Below are 20,626 nucleotides of genomic sequence, written 5' to 3' on the forward strand. Positions count from 1 at the left end.
GAAGAGATCCACTTGGGGAAACCCCCACCTTCAGAAGATCGTGTCGGCAACTGACGGGTGGAGAGATCACTTGTGAGAAGGTACCTGCTGAGCCGGTCTGCTGTGGCATTTTTAATACCAGGTAGGTGAGAGGCCACCAGGTGAATATTATGGCCTATTGCCAGATTCCAGAAACCCATCGCCTCCAGACAGAGGGCCGAGGAACGACCTCCTGTATGTTGATATAATACGTTGCGGTGGTGTTGTCCATTAGGACCTGAATCGCCTTGCCCTTCAAGAATGGGAGGAACTCAGTGCATGCTAGCCAGATCGCTTGGAGCTGCCTGATATTTATATGGAGACCCTGGTCTTCTTCCAACCAGGTCCTCTGAGTACTGTGACCGGAGCTGATGTGCACCCTCCACCCCAGGTCTGAAGCATCTGATACTAGAGTCAATGCAGGGCCCCTGTCTGCAAAGGGCATTCCCTCCATCACCGTTCAGGGGTCTAACTACTACTCTAGAGGTCAGGACCGTGGAGGCACTGTGACAACCCTGTCCATAGGGTGCCTGCTTGGGACCTAAGCTGAGGCCAGCCATAGCTGAAGCGGTTTGAGCTTCAGGCGGCGTGGCGGAGCACATAGGTGCACACTGCCATATGGCCCAATAGCTGTAGGCAGACTCATGCTGTTGTGAGGGGGAAGGCCCGGAGGTTCCAGATCAGGCCAGACATGGCCTTGAACCATGCCTGTGGCAGGAACGCTCTGGCCTGCATCAAGTCAAGGACTGCCCCGATAAACTCTGTCCTTTGCACAGGCACCAGAGAAGACTTCTGTTCATTTACTAGCAAGCCCAGCCTGTGACAGGTGGCTCACACAAGGTCCAGACTGGCTTGGGCCTGAGCCATCGACCTATCTCTGATTAACCAGTTGTTCAGATACGAGTAGATCTGTACCCCTCAATGCCTGAGATACGCAGCCACCACTGCCATGCACTTTGAGGACACCCTGGGGGCTGACGATAGGCCAAACGGGAGGGCTGTAAACTGGTAGTGGGAACCCCCAACCACGAACCTGAGGAACCTTCTGTGACCTGGAAAGATTGATATGTGAAAATATGTGTCTTTCAAATCGAGGGCAGCATACCAGTCTCCTGGATCCAGCGTGGGGATAATAGAGGCCAGGGAAACCATGCGGAATTTTTGCCTTCTGATGTACCTGTTTAGGCCCTGCAGGTCCAGGATGGGTCTGAGTCTTCCTTTGGCCTTCGGGATGAGGAAATATCAGGAGTAGAAACCTCGTCCTCTCATATCCAGCGGGACCTCCTCTACAGCTCCCAGTATGAGAAGATGTAAGAGGAGTTGCTCATGAGAGGGGTCCCTGAAGAGGGACGGGGACAAGAAGGTGCAGGGAGGAGGAGAGGAAAATTGGAGGGTATAGCCTATTCCAGTGGTGCCCAGGATCTAGCAGTCCGATGTTATATAGGCCCAGGCCAGGAGGAAAGGAGCAAGATTGTTTAGGAAAGTTGGGGATGCAGGATCCAGGTGCAAAGCTGGAATGCTGTCCTCATGCGCACCATCAAAATGGGTGTCGGGAGATAAGAGGCTGCACGGTCAAGGAAGAAAGCGGGCCCTGCCTGCGCTCCTAACATTCCTGTCTCGTCTCCTGTTGGTCCTGAAGCACTGCGCCAGGAACCTGGGCTGCTGCTAGCTCTGCTGGGGCTGAAACTACCTCCTGGAAGTTTGCAGCATGTACAGAACCAACAAGTGCAGAGTTGTCTGAGAGTCCTTAAGCCTGTGGAACTTTACATCCATTTGCTCCGAGAAGAGTGCAGCCCCATTGAACGGTAGGTCCTGTATGGACTGTTGTACCTCCTGGGAGACACCGAACAACTGGAGCAACGAGCAACAGCGCATGGAGATCCCCGATCAGCTGTGTCTGAGATGGCCACTGTCCTGCCCTCCTCTAGGACAATCATATTTTTTCTATTGTCATTACTTACTTAAGCTCCTGAGAGTTGGCAGCCATAAGGGATTTTAATGTCTTGTCGGCTAATGGGCACCCGGAAACACTACGGAAAACAGATGTGAAATATGTTTTCTTCAATACACTAAAATAGAAAATGATTTTTCTAGAAAAGCATTAATTACTGAATGGTCCCCCAAAACAATTGCTTTTGGAAAACAAAACTGTGGAGAAGTCTTGGGCCTGATCCAGAGGTATGGCCTCCCCAAAACACTTGAGGGAGTCCCACATGCTATAACTATACGTCCCTAACAATACTTGTTTGTTGGCGACACAAAACTGGAGGCTGGGGGGGTAGAATAAATTTTTTCTCCCAAACAAGTTCAGTTTCTTGCTTTCCTTGTTTTTGGGAGTTGAGCCAGGCTGACCCTGCCTGCCCCTTTCATTTGCTGCCTCCACCACTAGGGAGCTCCACACAGAGTGGGTGAACAAGTATTTGAACCCGTTCGCGGGAACATAATATTTTTTCTCCACCCTCTTCGAGGTCAGGGGCAGGGAGGATGGAGTTTGCCAGACTCCTTTGACCAACTTTAGGACCCTTTCATGCACTGGCAGGGTGACCTGGGATGGTGCCGCCACTGCCACTACATTAAACAGGTCGTCCGTCTGCTCCTGCAGCTCTTCTCCCTCTAGTTCAGTGTTGGAGGCCACCCTTTTTAGGAGCTACTAGTGTGCCCAAAAGTTGTCCAGGGGAGCCAATGGTCCTGCCACCAGTGCATTGTCTGGGGAGGAAGAGGATGACTGATCTGGTACCGGAGGGGCTGGCACTTCTGCTGAGTGTGTGGGAGCCCCCGCAGATGTACCTTCCATAGGATCCGACTCCTCCCCTGACTCGGAGTCATGGGCCTCCACCAGCAGTGCTGGGGCCCCTGATTGCTTCCCTGACAAGACAACGGAGTAGGGTCCCGAAGTCACCTGTAAACCCCAGGGGTTCCAGTACTGCCACTGGGGTGGCCATTGGCCCTGAGGACGCCCTGGAAGGGCCGGGCAGGGACCTTTCCCTTACCCCTCAAGTCAGAGAGGCTAGGTGGGGGGAGCCACTGGGTCCTTTCCCTCCCTGGAATCACCGGACCCTCCTGCTGGTGACCAGTGTTGCCCGGAGCTCAACCATCTCCCCATCTCATGGTACCGAGGGGATGGGGAGCAGTGTCTGCGCCTCTTATCCCGGCACTCCCTTGACCGACATCTCGAGGACTGGGAGTACGAGTTTGGTGACCAGCAGCATCGCTGCCTGCACCGATTTGGAGAGGAGGACTGCTCACCAAGAAGAGGAGCAGGAACGGCATCTGGGCAACCAGGAGCCATTTGGTACTGAAGCCCGCGGTCAGCGGGATTTTTCTCTGGGTGAGTGCCACGATGTTGGTGACCGAGTTCTGTGTCGCCCATGCGCGGGCGAACTCATCAGTGCCGGTGACCGAGAATAGTGTCGGGCTCCAGACAGGGAGCATCTGCTTGATACCGAGCGGGACCTGCGTTGACTCATCGATGCTGCTTCCCTTGGTGCCGGCAATCGTGAGTGATGCTTCGGGCTGTTTGGGCTCCTCCGGTACTGGTGTTTCAGCCCTGGAGACTGCCTTGGTGCCGGAGAACACACTTCAGGGGATCAGCCTCTCGGTGGGAACAATCTCCTCCACAGTGTCCCGTTTTGCGGAGATGTGCAGCCACGGTGGGCGAACCCATTGGAGGTTTTTCCCTCAGTGCGGGTGCCCTACACCCCTCACCCTTTCCATCCAGACCGACGGGGTGCGTGGGACAGGCAGGGCCAATAGGTCGGCTGCCGCCTGAAGTGCCTCCAGCTTCGACAGTACCGCAGGGTGTAGCGGTCCCCTTCCACACTTCAGAGTCAGGGGGTGCTCTGCGGAGGGGCTTACTGCCCCAGGCAAAACCTGCCCTTGCAGGGGTTGCTCGGTGCACTGGCTCTGAGCTTCCTTGGAACTCGACCTCGCGTCCTTCGCCTTCTTCCACGTGGGGGAGTGGTCGTCTGCTGGACGCTGTTTTCTAAGCTTCTTCCTTTGTGGTGAAGAGGAAGCCCAGTGCCGCGATAGAGTCGGTAGCGGTGGAGCACTTTGCACCAACCTCGTGCTTGATGCCGAAAGGGAGCGGGACGGCTCTGACTCCGGTCTTAAGACCGCCTCCATTAACAAGGCCTTCAGACGGATATCTCAGTCCTTTTGAGTCCTCGGTCTGAATGCCTTGCAGATGCAGCACTTGTCCTTTCGATGAGACGCCCCCAGGCACTTTAAACAGTCTTCGTGGGGGGTCACTAATCAGGAAGGCCTTCCCCACAGGATTTACAAGGCTTAAAGCCCAGAGATCAGAGCATACCCCGATGCTGGGTGGAGGTCCCTAATGGGACTATCTAAACTACTACAACAACAGTAACTAATAACTATCTAAACAACTACTTAACAAGTACTTATAAAAACAAAAGACTACAGCTAAGAGACACTCACCGAAGCAAGCAAGAACTCAGTTCCAGTAATCGTCAGTGGTGGAAAGAAGGAACTGAGGGGGCGTAGGGCCGTCAGTGCCTCATATACTATGCCATGTACGTGGAACTCCAGGGGTTGCCAAAGCCGGCTCTACGGGACCTGCTAAGGGGAAATGTTTTCCGGTAACTGTGCATGGGGCATGCACACACCTACAATGGAATGGACATGAGCAAGCACTTGAAGAACAGGCATGTTACTACATATTCTTATTACATTAATAAATTTGTGAAGTTATCTAAGGAAAGAAGGGCCCAAGTAATTACATTTTAAAAAAAATATTAAAATAGGCAAATATACAAAGGGAAAAACCCAATACAATGACAGAAAAGCAAAGCCAGCTAAGTGGAACTATTAGAAGGTTTCACAGGATGAGGTTATTGGGCTAAATATCAAGAGTAACAAGGAAAACTGGTGAGGAAAACGGGCAGTAAATACATACAATTGAAACTTGGTAGGCAATGGTCGAGTGGAAATTATGGAAGCACAGGAACTTGAAGGCTGCCCATGCAAATAAACTGAAGGCAGGATGACACTGTTGAGTTGCTTAGCTCCCTTAAAGGACTTAACTCTTGTATGCTGCTGCAAGAATTCACCAGGGCTGCAGCTGACTCAAAGTGAAAAAGGGAGATAAAGAAGCAAGGCTCTTCATTTTTGGTTTTTACTTTGTTTAAAATTTTCCAGGAATGTATCAATGTTTATTACAAAAAAATAAAAAATGGGAAAAATTGGTGTAAAGAATTAACTATGCAGTTTTCTTGGTGAATATTAGGGTTAATATTTGGGATGGGCACACAGAAAAAAAAGCAGCAATTCAAGAAAAGTAGAAGTACTGAAAATAAAAGTAGTTTAATGGTATGTTTTATTTCATGAACTGTACATTAATAGTACATACACACGTTCATATGTGTATCTTCTATTACATTAAACAGCCTCACATTTACATTTAGACTATCTTATTAACAAACACATTTATCTAATGGAATGCATCAGATGTTCTTAACAAATCAATTTTCATGTACTTGAGGGTCCAAAGTTCAGATAAAAAACTGGAAATGAAAAGCCATAGAAATATGCCAGGAGAAGTAGAGTTGGCTCGCGATTTTAAATGCCCAATTTGGTGTGCATGTGTTACAGGGTTCAGGGTGCAATCCAGACCAATAAGGGGTTGTGTCACCACTTTCCCTGCAGCCCTGGGTGCCTCACCGTGCTTTGCGCTGCTGTAACATTCACCCTGGGATGCTCAGAACCAGCCTACAAGCATGCAAGTCACATTGTGAGTGTGTACTAGACAGCTCTAGTCAGCAGCTCTGACCCCAGCAGCTTGTCCACAGCCCCACTCTGGCTTCTGTCAGCCTTGATTACTATTTGCAGGGTGAACCCAACAAATTTTCCCCAAACCATGTGCTCTGTAATATCCAGCCCTGTCCTGGACAGTTCAGAGAAATGATAAGGTTCAGTTATTCCTCTAAAACAGGGGTTTTCAAACTTTTTTAGAAACTGTACCCCTACAATCTCAAGGTTTCACCTGAAGTACCTCCTTCATGTTTTTCCCGCCTGGCTCCAGTGGCATACCCTGGGTCTCCGGCACCTGGGGGTCAAGCCTACATTTGCCCCTCAACCAGGCAATGCCCCCTGCCCCCCGCACAGGGCAGGAGGGGTGAGTCAATCGCTTTCAACTTAGGAGGAGAAAGGAGATATACTCACCTCGCCACTCTTCACCCGCACATTCATCCACCAGACCAGGGCCATCTCACCATTTGGGCTCGGAAGCACATAGCTGGTACGGACATCCATGCTATGCCCTTCCCACCACAGGCCTACTGAGCTGCATACAGGGCACAACATCACAAGCCCCCTAGCCCACTAAGATCGAGAGTATGACGCTCCCCATCACCATTCATACCAGGACCTTCAGAACTCCAGGAAGAGGATACTGAGGACACCTCAGACCAGGAAGCCTTACCACTGGCCAACCTATTATCCTCATCACCTGATAAAACAACCGTGCCCCCACCTTGGGAGATGACATCAAACTGTTCCAGGAACTCTTCAAAAGAGAAGCAGAGTCCCTAGACATCTCATTAGAAGAAATAACCAAGTCCAAGCACAAACTGCTGGATATACTTCAGACATCAACCTCATCTAAGACAGAATTACCAATTAATTATGCTGCCATGGAGCCTGCCAAAACCAACTGGCAAACCCCAGCAACAGCACCTCCATCATGTAAAAAAGCTGATAAAAATATGTACCATCTAAGGGAATGGAATTTCTCTTTTCCACACCCCACACTGTAACCTGGTAGTAACCATTTTGTTTTACCATTCTCAATCTTTGTTTGCTTTCTTGTTGTCTTTTTATTCGATTTGGTGCTCTTTTTCCTCTCCTTATCCTTGACTGGATAAAGCATAGCCCTGATGTCTGAAACCCCATGCTGATCTGTCTAGCAACAAGGAAATATCAGGCAGGAAAAACTTAAAATCTGTCTAGTAACTCAGAAGGCCTCACTTGATTCTGCAGATACAGCAGCACACTCCATCGCAACAGCCATAGTCATGTGTCATGCATCATGGCTCCATCTCTCCGACTTCTTGAGAGAAGTCCAGTCAACAGCTGAGGACCTCCACTTTGAAGGCCCAAAACTATTTGTAGCCAAGACAGTATCCTCCAGGATGCATATTTCCACATAACAATATACCCTTCACATAGGAGATTCCTAAGGTTCATCCTGGGAAAATACCACTTCCAGTTACTACCTTTCGGACTATCAACCACCCCAAGCATATTTTCCAAGGTTCTGGCAGTGGTGGCAGCACACCTCTGCAGACACAGGGTCATGATATTCCCATATCTGGACGACTGTATAATCAAAGCACCAATGCCAACCAGAGGCAATAGATGCCACCTAGCACATAGTGACTCTTCACAAATTTAGGGCTACAAAAAAAAACACAAAAATCAACACTCAAACCCATCCAGAAACTGGAATTCATTAGAGTCTACCTCAACTGCCCAAAAGCTACAGCCTCTCTACCTCATCAAACACGGCATGACCCTTATTTAACCTAATATTGACAGTAATGAACAGCCTACAGACATTGGTCAGGACGTGCCTACAGCTATTGGACCACATGTCAGCAACAAAGTTTGTCATCAGACATGCCAGACTACATGAGATGTCTGCAAGCCTGGCTCCAGACAGCGTACATACCACACATTCACCGACTAAAACACCTCACAAAATGCCAGACAAAATAAAGGACTCCCTAAAATGGAGAACACCACCAAACAACATTTGTGCAGGAGTTCCTTTCGTACAAAAATCTTCAAATGATAATCAGTATAGATGCCTCCTTAACAGACTGGGGAGAACATCTGCTCAATCCCACAGTTCAAGGCTGATGGTCCCCATCAGAATCCAATCTACATGTAAATTTACTGGAGCTAAGAGCAGTCCACAACGTATGCATCCATTTTCTATCCCTAATCAAGGACAAAGCAATAAAGATCCTCACAGACAATGCAGCTTGCATGTTGCACATGCAACCAGCAAGGGGATGGAGGGGAGAGAGGTAAGGCACGATCACATTCCTGATGCACAAAAGCCATGCTGCTCTGGAACTGGTACATGAATCACAACATAGACATCTCAGCATCCTACCTTTCAGGATGTCAAAACACTACAGCAGATGCACTAAGCAGAAGATTTTCCAGAATCACAAGTGGAAGATGAACCCCAGAGTCCTACACAGCATATTCAAACAATGGAGGTTCCCAACTATCGACCTCTTTGCAACAGCACAGAACACCAAAGGCCTGCAATTTTATTCCAGAGTGGGATAGGGACCCCGCTCCTTAGGTGACGCTCTACTCACCAAATGAGATGCGCCACTAATGAATGCATTTCCTTTGACCCCTCTCCTAACCTGGGTCATACACAAGGATCAGCGCAGACAACTCCAGAATAATCCTCATAGCTTCTACATGGCCCAGGCAAACACGGTTCCCATACCTATTAAAAATGGCAGTGTGTCCACCTTGCAACCTTCCTCAACTACCTCATCTCCTCTTCCAAGATAAGAGACCAGTCCATCACCCCAACCTGGCAAAACTTCACCTCAAGGCCTGGCTACTCCATGGCTCCAAGAAAATGAAGAACCTGTTTGAAGAAGAAAGAGACATCTTACTAAAATGGAGACGATTCAATACATGATGCCAGAATAAATAAATCAAATCAACATCTCCTCCTTTGCCAATGGTATTGAAATACATATTAGAACTTAAAAAACTGGGACTGTCCACAAGCTCGATCAGAGTACACCTTGCAGCCATTACAGCAATCCACAATAAGATGGAGGAGTTTTCCATATTTGCTCACCCAACAACCAAATGCTTCCTTAAGAGCATCCATAATACTCACCCCGAAATATGGACTCCAGCTTCCACATGAAACCTCAGTCTAGTCCTGCAGGCCTTATCATAACCCCGTTCGAACCACTAGCAATGTGTTTTCTACTCCATCTGTCAATGAAGGTGGCCTTCCTCATCGCCATCATGCCCACTAGATGTGAGGTGGGAACTAGGGGCCCTCATGGCATCCCCCCCATATACAAACATTCTTGAAAGACGAAGTCACTCTAAGGCCACATCTCAGGTTTCTACCCAAGATTGCCTCCCCATTCCATTTAAAAATCAATCCATTCACCTACCTGTCTTCTTTTCAAAATCACATGCAGACAAATGAGAAGCAGCACTCCACACCTTAGATGTTCTGCTAGCCTTCTACATTGAGTTACAAAAAATTTCAAGGGGGAAAAAAATCACCAAAATTATTCTTCTCTATCACAGAATGATCAAAAGGGGAGGTCATATTTAAATAGAGACTATCCAAATAGATATCCGGGTACATCCATTTCTGCTATCAACAACAAGAAGCCCCAATTCAGACCCATACCCATTCTACTAGAGTGCTGTCAATGTAGATAGCTTTCCTCAACAGTGTCCCTATTATGGATATCTGCAAAGCAGCACCTTGGGCATCAGCCTATACATTCATAAAGCATAATGCTATTGAATAGATCATCTGATGAATGTTATTCTGACTTACGGTTTTATCAGCCAACATGACTGCAACTCCAAAGCCCCTTCCTTCCAGTTAGGGGCACTGCTCTAGTGTCATCTAAGGTGGAGCACCCGCAGGGACACTCCTTGAAGAAGAGAAGGTTACTTACCTTGTGCAGTAACTGAGGTTCTTCGAGATGGTTGTCCCTGTGGGTGCTCCACTACCCCCCTTCTCCTCTCTACTTGTTGTTTTTCTACAATTGACACTCTGTAATAGAGAAGCAATCGAGGGAAGGTTGGTCACACAGCACTGTATAGCCACCTGATGTGGTATGAGATGGGGATGGTGCATGTGTGGCCCAACCAGGCACTGCTACCACAAATTTCTGATTATAGGCATGGGGCACATGGATACACTAAAGTGGAGCACCCAGATGGACAACCATCTCGAAGAACCTCAGTTACTGCACAAGGTGAATAACCTTCTTATTTCCGTATCAAGTCTGTCCAAAGTTGCCATTCCCCTCTTCAGGGAGCAGATTTGAAGGCCCTTTCACAAAGAGAAATAGAATCATCTGAGCATGAAGGAGTGGTAATCAAGAGCAGATTTATTACTAAAAGGTTGCACAGTGCCCAGAACAACAGAGCTCCAATTCTCACTGGGACTTCAGGTAGCAATTGCATAGCTATTAATAATAAAAACTAAACAATGGATTTTTAAAGAAATGCAACAGTGTAGTCCAAGTCATATCTGAAGCACATCATTCAGCATGAAGTATGTTTTCAGCACCGCTTGTTTGTTGAGCATCAGTGTGCCTGACCTTACATTAGTAAATTTCTGCAATCAGGAATTTTCTTATTTAGCCCCTGATCCTGCAAGCTGTTCTATAAGGATAGATCCCTGCATGAGAACAGGAGTGGGGCCTTCAAAACAAACAGCTTAGTGCTGTGGTTCCCAACCTTTTTGGCTCGAGGGCCACAAATATCATTTTTTGAAACCCTGAAGGGCCACCAGTTTATCAACTCATAAAAAATGTATTGAGGTATACAGTGTATATACATCATTAAGGACTACAGATCACTACATATTTAAAGGAAACATTTATTTAGTGCAAAGCAAATTAAAAAAATTAAATTGTTAAAAACAGTTACAAAGTTATAACGTATGTGCATTTCATGCAACTGTCATCTAATGCGACTTCTGTGGCTGAAGACCAGGAGCTAACTTGTCGATGTCTGGCTTCAGGTTAGTGGTCGCCAGTAACATCAGACCACTCAAATTTGTGTCTGTAAGGCGGGCACGATTTCTGTTTTTGATCAGTTTCATTGCAGAAAATGCTTGCTCACACTGGTAGGTACTCCCAAAGTGGCAAACATAACACTGAGCAAAAGAAAGCAGATGTCAAAATTCATTCACTGGAAGCATTCGCCAAAATGAAATCATATCTACTGCAGTGGGAATGGCTGGAAGTTCAGTAAATTGGCTCTTCAGAGCAGTGTTGCACTTCAGATTTATAATTTCCAGTTGCAGTTTCTCCTGTAATGAACGGTCTTGTCATTGGGAAACATAAATGGATTTGTAAAGAGAGCCACGTTGTTCTCCTCTGCTTCAAATTGACTAGATGGGACTGAAAAATTTCCAACAGCGCTTCAACTCTACTCTTATACTTGTCTGCGTCAATTCCATTGTCCACTGATCTCTCTCTCCGATACTCAAAATTGTCAAACTTTCTGTAAGCTAGCTGACCAATAAAAGCTGCAGCCGCATTTTAAAGGAAGCAACATCATTACACATATTTGTGAAGAGTTTGTTGCGTCCCTGAAGCTTCAGATTCAAAGTATTGAGGTGAGCAGTAATATCGACTAAGAATGTCAAGTCATTCAGTCAGCCACTGTCTGCAGGACATGCACGTTCCATAGGCAACTCATCAATTTGTGTCAGAAACTGAAGCACATGATTCTTAACTTCCAAGAAGTGAGAAAGAGCTTTATTTTTTGACAGCCATTGGACCTCGCAGTGTAGCAAAATAGCTCACCATACTCTTCTTCCACGTCAAGAAGAAACTGTTTGAATAGTTGCCTATTTAAAGCCCTGGCGTGAATTTTATTCACACATTTCAGCACTATGTCCACCACAGGCTTGAGATTCAAACTTTTCCCACACAATGCCTCTTGATGAATGATGCAATGGTACTTTAACAGTGGTCGTTCAAGAAACTGCTCCAACAGAGAAAGACACCCAACATGTCTGCCTGTCAATGCAGGTGGACCATCTGTGCAGATGCTATTCAGCTTTCGCCAGTCGAGATTATTTCTTTCTACACGATTTCAGGGTAGCAAAGAAATCTGTCCCTTTTACGGTGCCGTGCACTGACTGAAGCCCAAGCAGCTCTTCAATGACCTCAACATTTTCACTGGCAGCTCGAATAAAAATTGTGACCTGTGCTGTGTCAGAGATATTAGATTCATCCATAGCCAGTGAAAAGAACCTGTACTTTGAGGCATGAAAAGCCACTTGATCCTTAACATTCTCAGAAAACTGCTCAACATGTCTTTTCATAGTGTTATTTGACAGAGGTATATCTTTAAATTTGGTCTCGACGTGCTTGTTGCCCAACATTCTGGCTGCTATTTTTAGGGCAGGCTTCACGATTTCCTCTCCATCTGTAAAAGACTTTTTTTTTTTTGGCCAACCATAGAACTACCTCATCGGAAGCAACAATTGGTCTTCTGCTTTGCTCATATTTATTCACAAATGACTGCTGACTGCTCAGTGCACTTTCTTTCCTGGCAACATACTGCCACTGTACATTAGAACCAATTGGATATTTTGCCTCAAGGTCTGTGTGATTAGTGTTGTAGTGCTGTTCCAAGTTGTGCTTTTTCAACACAGAAACACAAAACCCACAAACTAAACAGACTGGTTTTCTGCCACATCCCATCATAAACGTATTTTTCTTTCCACTCACTATTAAATTCACGGCAAGATACATTTCCAGCTGCACGGTCCTCTGACTTTTGCTCTTTTGATGGTACTGTGCTCATTTTTACATTGACTGTTTTATATCTACAGATTATGCACAATATGTCACACACTCACAAAGCACCACTGTAGATGAGTGACTATCACTACAGAAACACAGGCCTGGAAGCTAAGTCCCGGTGCATGGTCTGCTAAGTGCAGGCCAAACTGGAAGGCATGGATTTTTAGAGTCCAGCCCCTCCTCAGGAATGGTGGGTACTGGCTGCTCTGTCAGCAGCCCCCAACTGCAGCCTGAGGGAAGGAGTTGACCAAGGAGGGTGCTTTCTTGCTGACCTCCTGCCCCCTGGCTGCAGCAAGGAACCTGCACCATCTCGTAGCCCTGCAGCAACACACTCCCCTGGGTCCTTAGGTAATGCTCCTTGCTGCAGCCAGGGGACAGGAGTTCAGTGCTCCCCTCCGACTCTGGCAGGGACTCCAGCACCTCAGGACCCAGGCCAAGCACCAGAGCAGTCCGGGAACGGCCAATCAGGGCAAATGTCCAGAGCTCCGCTTTCAGGGGCCCCACGTTTTGTGCCAGGACCAACTAGGAGGCGGGTGGCTGCAGCTCACCTCCCAGCTGTGTTCTGGGACTAGGTGGGTGGCTGGCTGGCAGCTGTAGCCCATCTCCCTACTGGGAATGGACACTGGCGGGAGACACTTGGCTGTCATCAGGATCCCGACTTTGTGCTGGGACTGGCCAGGAGATAGGTAGCTTAGGCTGCCTCCCAGCTATGTGCTGGGACCGGAGAGGTGGCTGGTGGCTGTAGCCTGCCTCCCAGCCAGCGGGAGGGGAGCACGAGCCATTTTGAAAACCCCTGCAGGTCACTTTTGGCCTGCGGGCCAGCGGGGAACCACTGGCTTAGTGTATGAAAGACATCAAGGAAGAGTATCAGGTTTGAATGGTAGTGTCTAGGAGAGCTTATTCAACACATTCAGCAACTGCTGAAGTCAACAAGCTCTCTCTCAGTGAAAAGTCACTGAGTGCTACCTCCAAACCTTAGTGTTAACTCCAGATATGCAAGATAGTCACGTATTATGTGCACTATTAAAGTCCCTGCACTGATTATAGGTGCAATTTATTTTTAATTTATAGGACATGAGATCTATGATTTATTAATTGAAAGAACCCAAGCTCACAGGAAAGGACATCCCCAACCGTTTGTGTGTCCTTACTTCATAGTTTTGCTTGGAATCTGACTCCATCTGCCATGCCCCTCTACCTTTAAGAATAATTCTTAACTTATACAGTGCTTTTTTTCTGTAGATTTGTTTTGACCTATTTCTTTGACAGCTCAGACATAAATATTAACAGACACATACATCAGATAACTAGTATGAAAAGAATGTACATAGCTTTAATACATATTTAATTCTTGAACTCTCAAAATAAGATCACACTAAAATAAAAATTACTCCCTGGGAGTAAGTGTTTTAAAGAAAACCAAAAATCACAGCAATGAGCATAATGAACTATATAAATAAACTATACAGTATCTTTGTTAATGTATGTATTTTACATTATTTCAACAGCTTCTTTTATTAAAAAAAGGAGCAGGATGATCAGATTTAATTCATTACACATTCATCAGAGATCTTGCTGAATGTCACTCAATGCACTTGTGAGTCGTCTTATTTTCTCTTCCATGGCCTTTTTACTGTTTGCGGTTTCTTGCAGAAGCTGACGCATTTCTTCTTCAACATGGTAAACCTGAAATGATAAAAAATTCAACATGCCTATTAGTATAAAGAATAGTAATCTTGCTAATTTTTTTAATCATTCACTGATCCTCCGCCCCCTGAGAAATTATAAGAATAGCAATAAAGAGTACAACTGCTTAACCATTGCTTCATGTTGTACATTTTACATTACATGACAGATAGGGCAACAGCAGTAGTTTGAGGTAAAATAACTTTCATGAGGAATTGTGAAAGCCAGTGATAAAGGAAGACAAGATAGGATAAACAAAGTTCTGAGCTAGGAGAATAGCAAACTATAGAATTTCTCACATCAAATGTTTTTATAGGGACACACTACATGTGGCAGTATTGGAGTCGTAGGGTGATTGGCTCTTTAAAGGGATATGAGTCTCAACCCCACTTGTGACACTGCCAACTCAATTCCCCAGGTGGGGAAAAGAGTTGTGATATTAAATCCAGAGATTGAATCCTTTACCTATCCCACAGGCCTGGGTAGTGTGAAAAGGAAAGACTTTAGGAGAGCCTGGAGAAGGCTGCTGAGGACTGCAGAAAGGAGGAGGGCCTCCTGCAGGAGACCATGAGACACCAGAGGAGAAAAGACTCCAGCTAGGCAGGACTGGGTGTGGCTTGCTAAAACAGGGAGACTCCAGGCACAAAGGCATGGGAGGGAAGGGAGAGAGGGCTGCTTGGGACGGAGCAGTGAGCAACCCAACCGGCTAATGGGAAACAGTGAAATTTAAATTTAATTACTATTGCACAAAACCAGCATTTTAAATTTTTTAAATTAAATATAAAGGCAGAAGAGCGCCTAAGTTATTAAACACAGACAAGATGAGGTCCTCAAAAAGGATGGCCTGGGCTCAGTTTGAAACTGGTATGTGAATTCTGTGTTTTGTTTATTTTTTGACTTGTCTACCCTGGATGGGATGGATTCGTTATTAATGGCTTAGCTGAGGGCCAAGTCACTGAGGACAAATGGAGGCAGAAATGCTGCATGGCCACTCTGTCATGAAGGGGAGATCTGGAGGCAGTGACCCTGTTATAATCTGCAATAGCAGCAGATTTTTGCTAAACAATGGCTCTACAGCTAGTTATTTAATTCTTTGGGAGAAAAGACTATTCCAAAATTGAGAACAGTATCAACAACAAGCATGGAGTTTCAACAGCTCAAAAGAATATTGGTGGGATTTGTCACAGTTCCAGGGTTACCTGCACCTCTGCCCCCCTTTGGGGTCTCCTCCAGCTATCACCTCTCTGTGGGTGAAGATTTAGTGTTCCTCTCACTTCAGACTGGAGATTTAGGCTTGCAATCCCCCTGCAATTCATTGTGATTATTCCAGCAGGTCTGACTCATTTCCAACCCCTGTGATTCTCTCTCTCTCAGGGACAATGACATGATTACCAGAAACCAGCCAGCTTTCATAAAAGTCCAATACATTTATTTTAAAACAAAAGCCATTGGAGAAAATATGTCAAAACCATATACACACAATCTTGACACCTGATAAAGTTATCAGATGTCACCCATCTTCCACATGGAGATCCTGGCAGGTTCTAGGCCTTCAAACCCTTCCATCTGGTTCTGCCCTCTTGGTTACAATCTCATGTCAGTTTTTGGATCAAAATGAACCAGATGGTTTTCAGCTCATTCTGACCTTTTTACCAAAAGCTCTTTCTATGTCTCTTGGGCTTCCTGAATCCAGTCTGAACCAGTATATGAAATTCACCCCAGGATATGGTACTTTTCTGGAGTTGTTCACCTGTCCCAGGATCTGGAGTAATTACTCACAACCAGGGTGGATTTAAAAGTCAATGATTTAAAAAAATCAATCCATCCTGCTCCCAAATGACTTTTGTTCTTGGGGGAAGCTCAGTAACTCTCTGCCATGGAGCCAGAATACAATCCCTAGCTCATGAAGATTTGTACAAACCAAAGTTTATGACTAATCCCATGGCACATCTCTGTATAGAAAAGTTAAGAAAGGTACAGTGTTTCATAAAATATCTTATCACCATTTTTCTTGCTAGTCTAATAATTAAAGGATGTTCATGCACTGGCTAGTGATTGTACTTTCCTTGAACACAACAGACTGAGTCTACCTACTCTCTATGCACTTTTAGTGAATCCATTATTGGGCAAAGATTAAAAGTTCAATGTCAGCAATGCTTTCGTTAATGGTGATTAGCCAACACTCCTCCCCCCCCCCCAAAAAAAAAAAAAAAAAGTCCTTACAGCTGTCAGCATATAACAATGCTGAAAGTAAAAATATAGATTTTAAGGTCTGGCAACATTTTATTAAAATACATTACCTTTTCATTTGCTGCTTCAATTTGCCGTTGTTTTTCATTTGCCACCTGCAGTAATTCTGCCTGATGAGCTGCTAGCATGGATTCAAGCTGTCTTCTAAAAGCATCATCCATTGAATGAAGTTTTTCCATTGCAACCCTAAAATAGGATGCAATATGTTAATTCTTATGTTAATTCATGTTCTAGTTCTGTGCTCTACGGACAAGACTAGCAGGATTCTCCTAGCTTAAGTGTTTAATCACCAGCCAACAGCAAGAAGATTAATGCTTGCCCTTGTTAATGGTGCTAATGATCCCTAAGGCTTTCAACCATTTATTTATGCTAGCAAAAGAAACAACATATAAGGGAGAACAATAAGTATTATTTCCACCATTTCTTTGAAGCAGGTTGGGCGAGTATGGGTCTGTTACAACACATTTTCTGAGAAGTAAAAGGGTAAATCTTGTAGCAGATACTTATCCTGTGGACTCAGTAGCTCCTGTGATGTCCCAATATAAAACTATAATATGCAGTTACAGAGCGCAACAAGTCTTATTTCAGACACTATGACTACACAGCCCTACAAAATTTCACACTTTTTTTTCTAATGATACATTTCAGTAACACTGAATTTCCAGCACTGCTCCCAATGCTTAGCCCTATCATCTATTTCACTTTGTTTTGGAGAATTTGATCATTAAAATATTCCTTTGATCTGCTGGTCAGATGACCAACATGTTCCCCCTCTCTTAAAATAATGGGCGAAATCCTTACCAAAGGAAAGAACAACATTTTACTAGTTTTAGTGGGGGATATGCAAACAAAATCCGTAGCAGAAAGATGTAGTTCATCAGTAGTTATATCTTAGTGAGGAAAACTAACAGAAGAGTCCTAGCAATGAGAAAGGAGAAGGAAATTCAGATACAGCTTACTTATTCTTTTTCTTTCAAAATGTATTAGGCATTAAAGGAAAACCTAAATGCTGGCAATTAATTATAACAGTTGTCTGGTACTGCACCAATACATAAACACAAAGTCATACAATCGGGCGCACACATTTACCCTCTCAATGAATTTACATCAAATGGGCCTTCTATCTGTGGATTACAAATTCGTGTTTTATATAAATATTAACCCTTGTTTAATCTCAATGTGGTCATAAGAGCTAGGCTGGCCAACAGGTAGTAACTGTATTTGTGTACTAAACATTTGGGGGTGAGGACGTGGGAATCTAAAAATATTCAAATAAACTGTAAGTGCAATTAAAAACCATGGGGAAGATCCTGCAAATACCTACTTTGTATAAATAGTCCTTACTCACATAAGAAATATTTGTATACATAAGAGAGTGTGTGGGATTGGACCTATAGACAGTACTTGCATCTTCATTACGCATTCTAGTATTGTGTACCAAAATTTCAACTGTCCTGCATGGTGGAATATGTACAAATTTAACAAGGCCACAAAGGCAAGCCATTATTAGTATTTTGTTTTTACTTCTGAGTTTGAAGACTTTTGTTTCTCTCTTCGATCAGCTTCTTTTCCTTGATATCGAAGTTCTCTTTCATTTGTTTAACTTGTGCCTCCAGGTGGCTTAATAGTTCTCCTTTATCTTGCCACTTCTTATTCATTGCACTGAAAATAAAATACACATTTTCAGAGTGCGTACAGATTCTATCATGTTTTAAAACTGGGGGCAGAGGAGGAGTGATACTTCTATATTTCTCCATTTTCAAGTTTTAACAGTCAAAAGCGAGACTCTAGTCTACCCACGTACTCTTCTCCCAACCAATCTGAACACAAGATCTCACTTGAAATTTCAGTGTGGGTTATAATGTTTCATTATGCTTATAAATTCTATACATCACCTGTATACTTTCCTAATATCTTCCAGTTTTGTTTCTTTTTCTTCTAGCAGTTGTTTTAATTCCTCTTTTCTTTCGTTTTGCCTTTCTAACTTTTCCATTAGCTCTTCCAATTGTGCAGCTTTTTCATCCAATTGTACCTGAAAAGTCTTTTGGATTTCAACATTTTCTTCACGCTGTTTTCTGATCTGTTCATCTCTTTCCTGTAAACCCTATAATGACATCAACATTTGTTTTGGTAGAAACTGGCCATGAATAAATTTAGAAAGAAATTAGAAGATAGTTTCTAGCCATCAGAGCAGTGAAGTTCGGGAACAGACTTCCAATACAAGTAGTGGGGGCAAACCACCCAACTAGTTTTAAGATGGAGCCTGATACATTTATGAACAGGATGTGACAGTGTTGCTAGTGATAGCAGGTTACTGCACTTGAGGACCCGCAAGGTCCTTCTAATCCTGTGTAAGGTCCTAGTCCTTCTTAACATAATTGCAAGGAAGTTTGATGTTATCTTATAGGATACACTAGTTGCAAAAAATAAATTAATTAATTAAATAAAATAAAAAAGCAACAACTGGTTAATTCTCTTTTTTTAGGCAAAGGAACCTCAATTACTTTCAAAGCTAACTTTATATTGCTTTACTACCAGAAGTATCCTTAAATAGATTAATACATTGATTATATAATTTGATGGAAAAATTGTAATGAAAGAACACTGGAGAGTTCAAACTCTGCTATTTTAAAAATATACTGTATATAGTTAGTGGATAATTTGTCTATATTAATCTACACTAAAAGCTTGTTTGCAGCAACACCTTGTAAGAGCAACTGCTGCTTATGGAGCAACATTTCCCCTCAGAACACTTTCCCTACTGTGAATTGTTAACACTCCCCATAACAGCAACAGCCCTTTAGAAGCAATATAGCAAACTGCATCAATATGTTGCTACTAATGAGTGTCTACTGTACTTAGACAAAACTCCTCCAAAAGTAACTGGGAGTTTGGCTATGATAAATGAGGTAAAGGTTTGAGGCCAACTGGAATTTATATTACTAGTTTAACTGTACGTGTGTTACCCTATTGCTTCCTGAATGCAAAAAGAACAGAATAAAGGAGAAAATATTTTATACTTGAATATAAAATTTCAAGCAAATTCAACTGATAGTGAAGCAAAACACTATAAATTAGAATAAAATAAGTGAAACCTTGTCCTATATTTTTCTTCTACATTTCAGGTAATGATTTTTATGTGGGGTAAATGGAAGTAAGCCTGTACTTAAATGCACAGATAAGTTTCAATGATATGATAATCATATATGGCCTAGTCCTGCACCCAATGAAGTCAATGGGAATGAATTTTCATTAGACAGACATGGCACTGTCTTCCTAATTTTATTCAAGTCACTGCCACAATTTTCACTCCAAATCTATTTACTTTAAGCGTGTGCACATGCACATATCCACCCCCACCCCCCCACCCCCACCCCACTTACTTCTTTTAATTTCCTAATTGTTTCTGTTTGATCTTCCACTATTTTGGTCTTAATTCTTAGAGCATCATTGTCACGTTCATTTTGCTTTTTCAGAATCTCACTTTCATTAGTCAGAACCTCAATTTTTGCCTCCAGTTTTCCACGATCTTGAGCAAGAGAAGCTCCTGGATAATAACATATCAACATTACAGCACTGCAGATCTTGAAAGCATTTTTCTAGCAAATTTCAGAAAAGTCAACATTTTATGTAAGTGTGGACATGTTTATAAGGCCTGCATGGAACCAACTGCAGGACTGGGACCTTAATTTGTAACAAATTAATTTTTTTGGAAAAAGTGTTATCAGTGGCAATTTAATGGTATTAAACATCACTTGCTGTTTAGATCTTCGGGCAATTCTATAACAAATGATCAATAATAATTCTTTTAGATCTAAGCAATCTCAAAGAGACCACCAGATGGTGCTAAATCTGTGCTACTAGTTATGGTGCAGCAGAACAAGGAAGACACTAAAAGCCACAACAAAACACTTTTCACTCCAACATTTAAGTTAGTCATTTTCAATGACATCTGCAATTTGATTCTCACTTTGGATGTTAAAGGTGGACAAGTGGCATTATGTGATGCAGATATTAATACCACTAGGAAATGCAGTAAATAATGCTATTTATTTAGTACTGATGGAATACTCTCAAACTTGAACCTTCTT

General features: G+C 43.9%; 1 protein-coding gene across 3 annotated transcripts in view; it reads right to left on the reverse strand.

The window, feature by feature from the left end:
* Positions 1-13,907: 13,907 nt before the first annotated feature.
* LRRCC1 (leucine rich repeat and coiled-coil centrosomal protein 1) overlaps positions 13,908-20,626 on the reverse strand; it is a 65,948-nt gene continuing 59,229 nt past the window's right edge. For all 3 annotated transcript variants that reach the window (XM_067553535.1, XM_067553534.1, XM_067553536.1), the window contains 5 exons: positions 19,919-20,082; positions 18,431-18,639; positions 18,060-18,197; positions 16,586-16,721; positions 13,908-14,285 (listed from right to left, as the gene is read on the reverse strand). In XM_067553535.1, the coding sequence (XP_067409636.1) occupies positions 14,163-14,285; positions 16,586-16,721; positions 18,060-18,197; positions 18,431-18,639; positions 19,919-20,082 (770 nt within the window). In that variant the 3' untranslated portion in view covers positions 13,908-14,162. The remainder of the gene's footprint in view (positions 14,286-16,585; positions 16,722-18,059; positions 18,198-18,430; positions 18,640-19,918; positions 20,083-20,626) is intronic.

This window comes from Emydura macquarii, unplaced genomic scaffold (assembly GCF_026122565.2).
Source record: "Emydura macquarii macquarii isolate MOO-44397 ecotype Brisbane River unplaced genomic scaffold, CSIRO-AGI_Emac_v2 contig_1477, whole genome shotgun sequence".
Lineage (NCBI taxonomy): Eukaryota > Metazoa > Chordata > Testudines > Chelidae > Emydura > Emydura macquarii.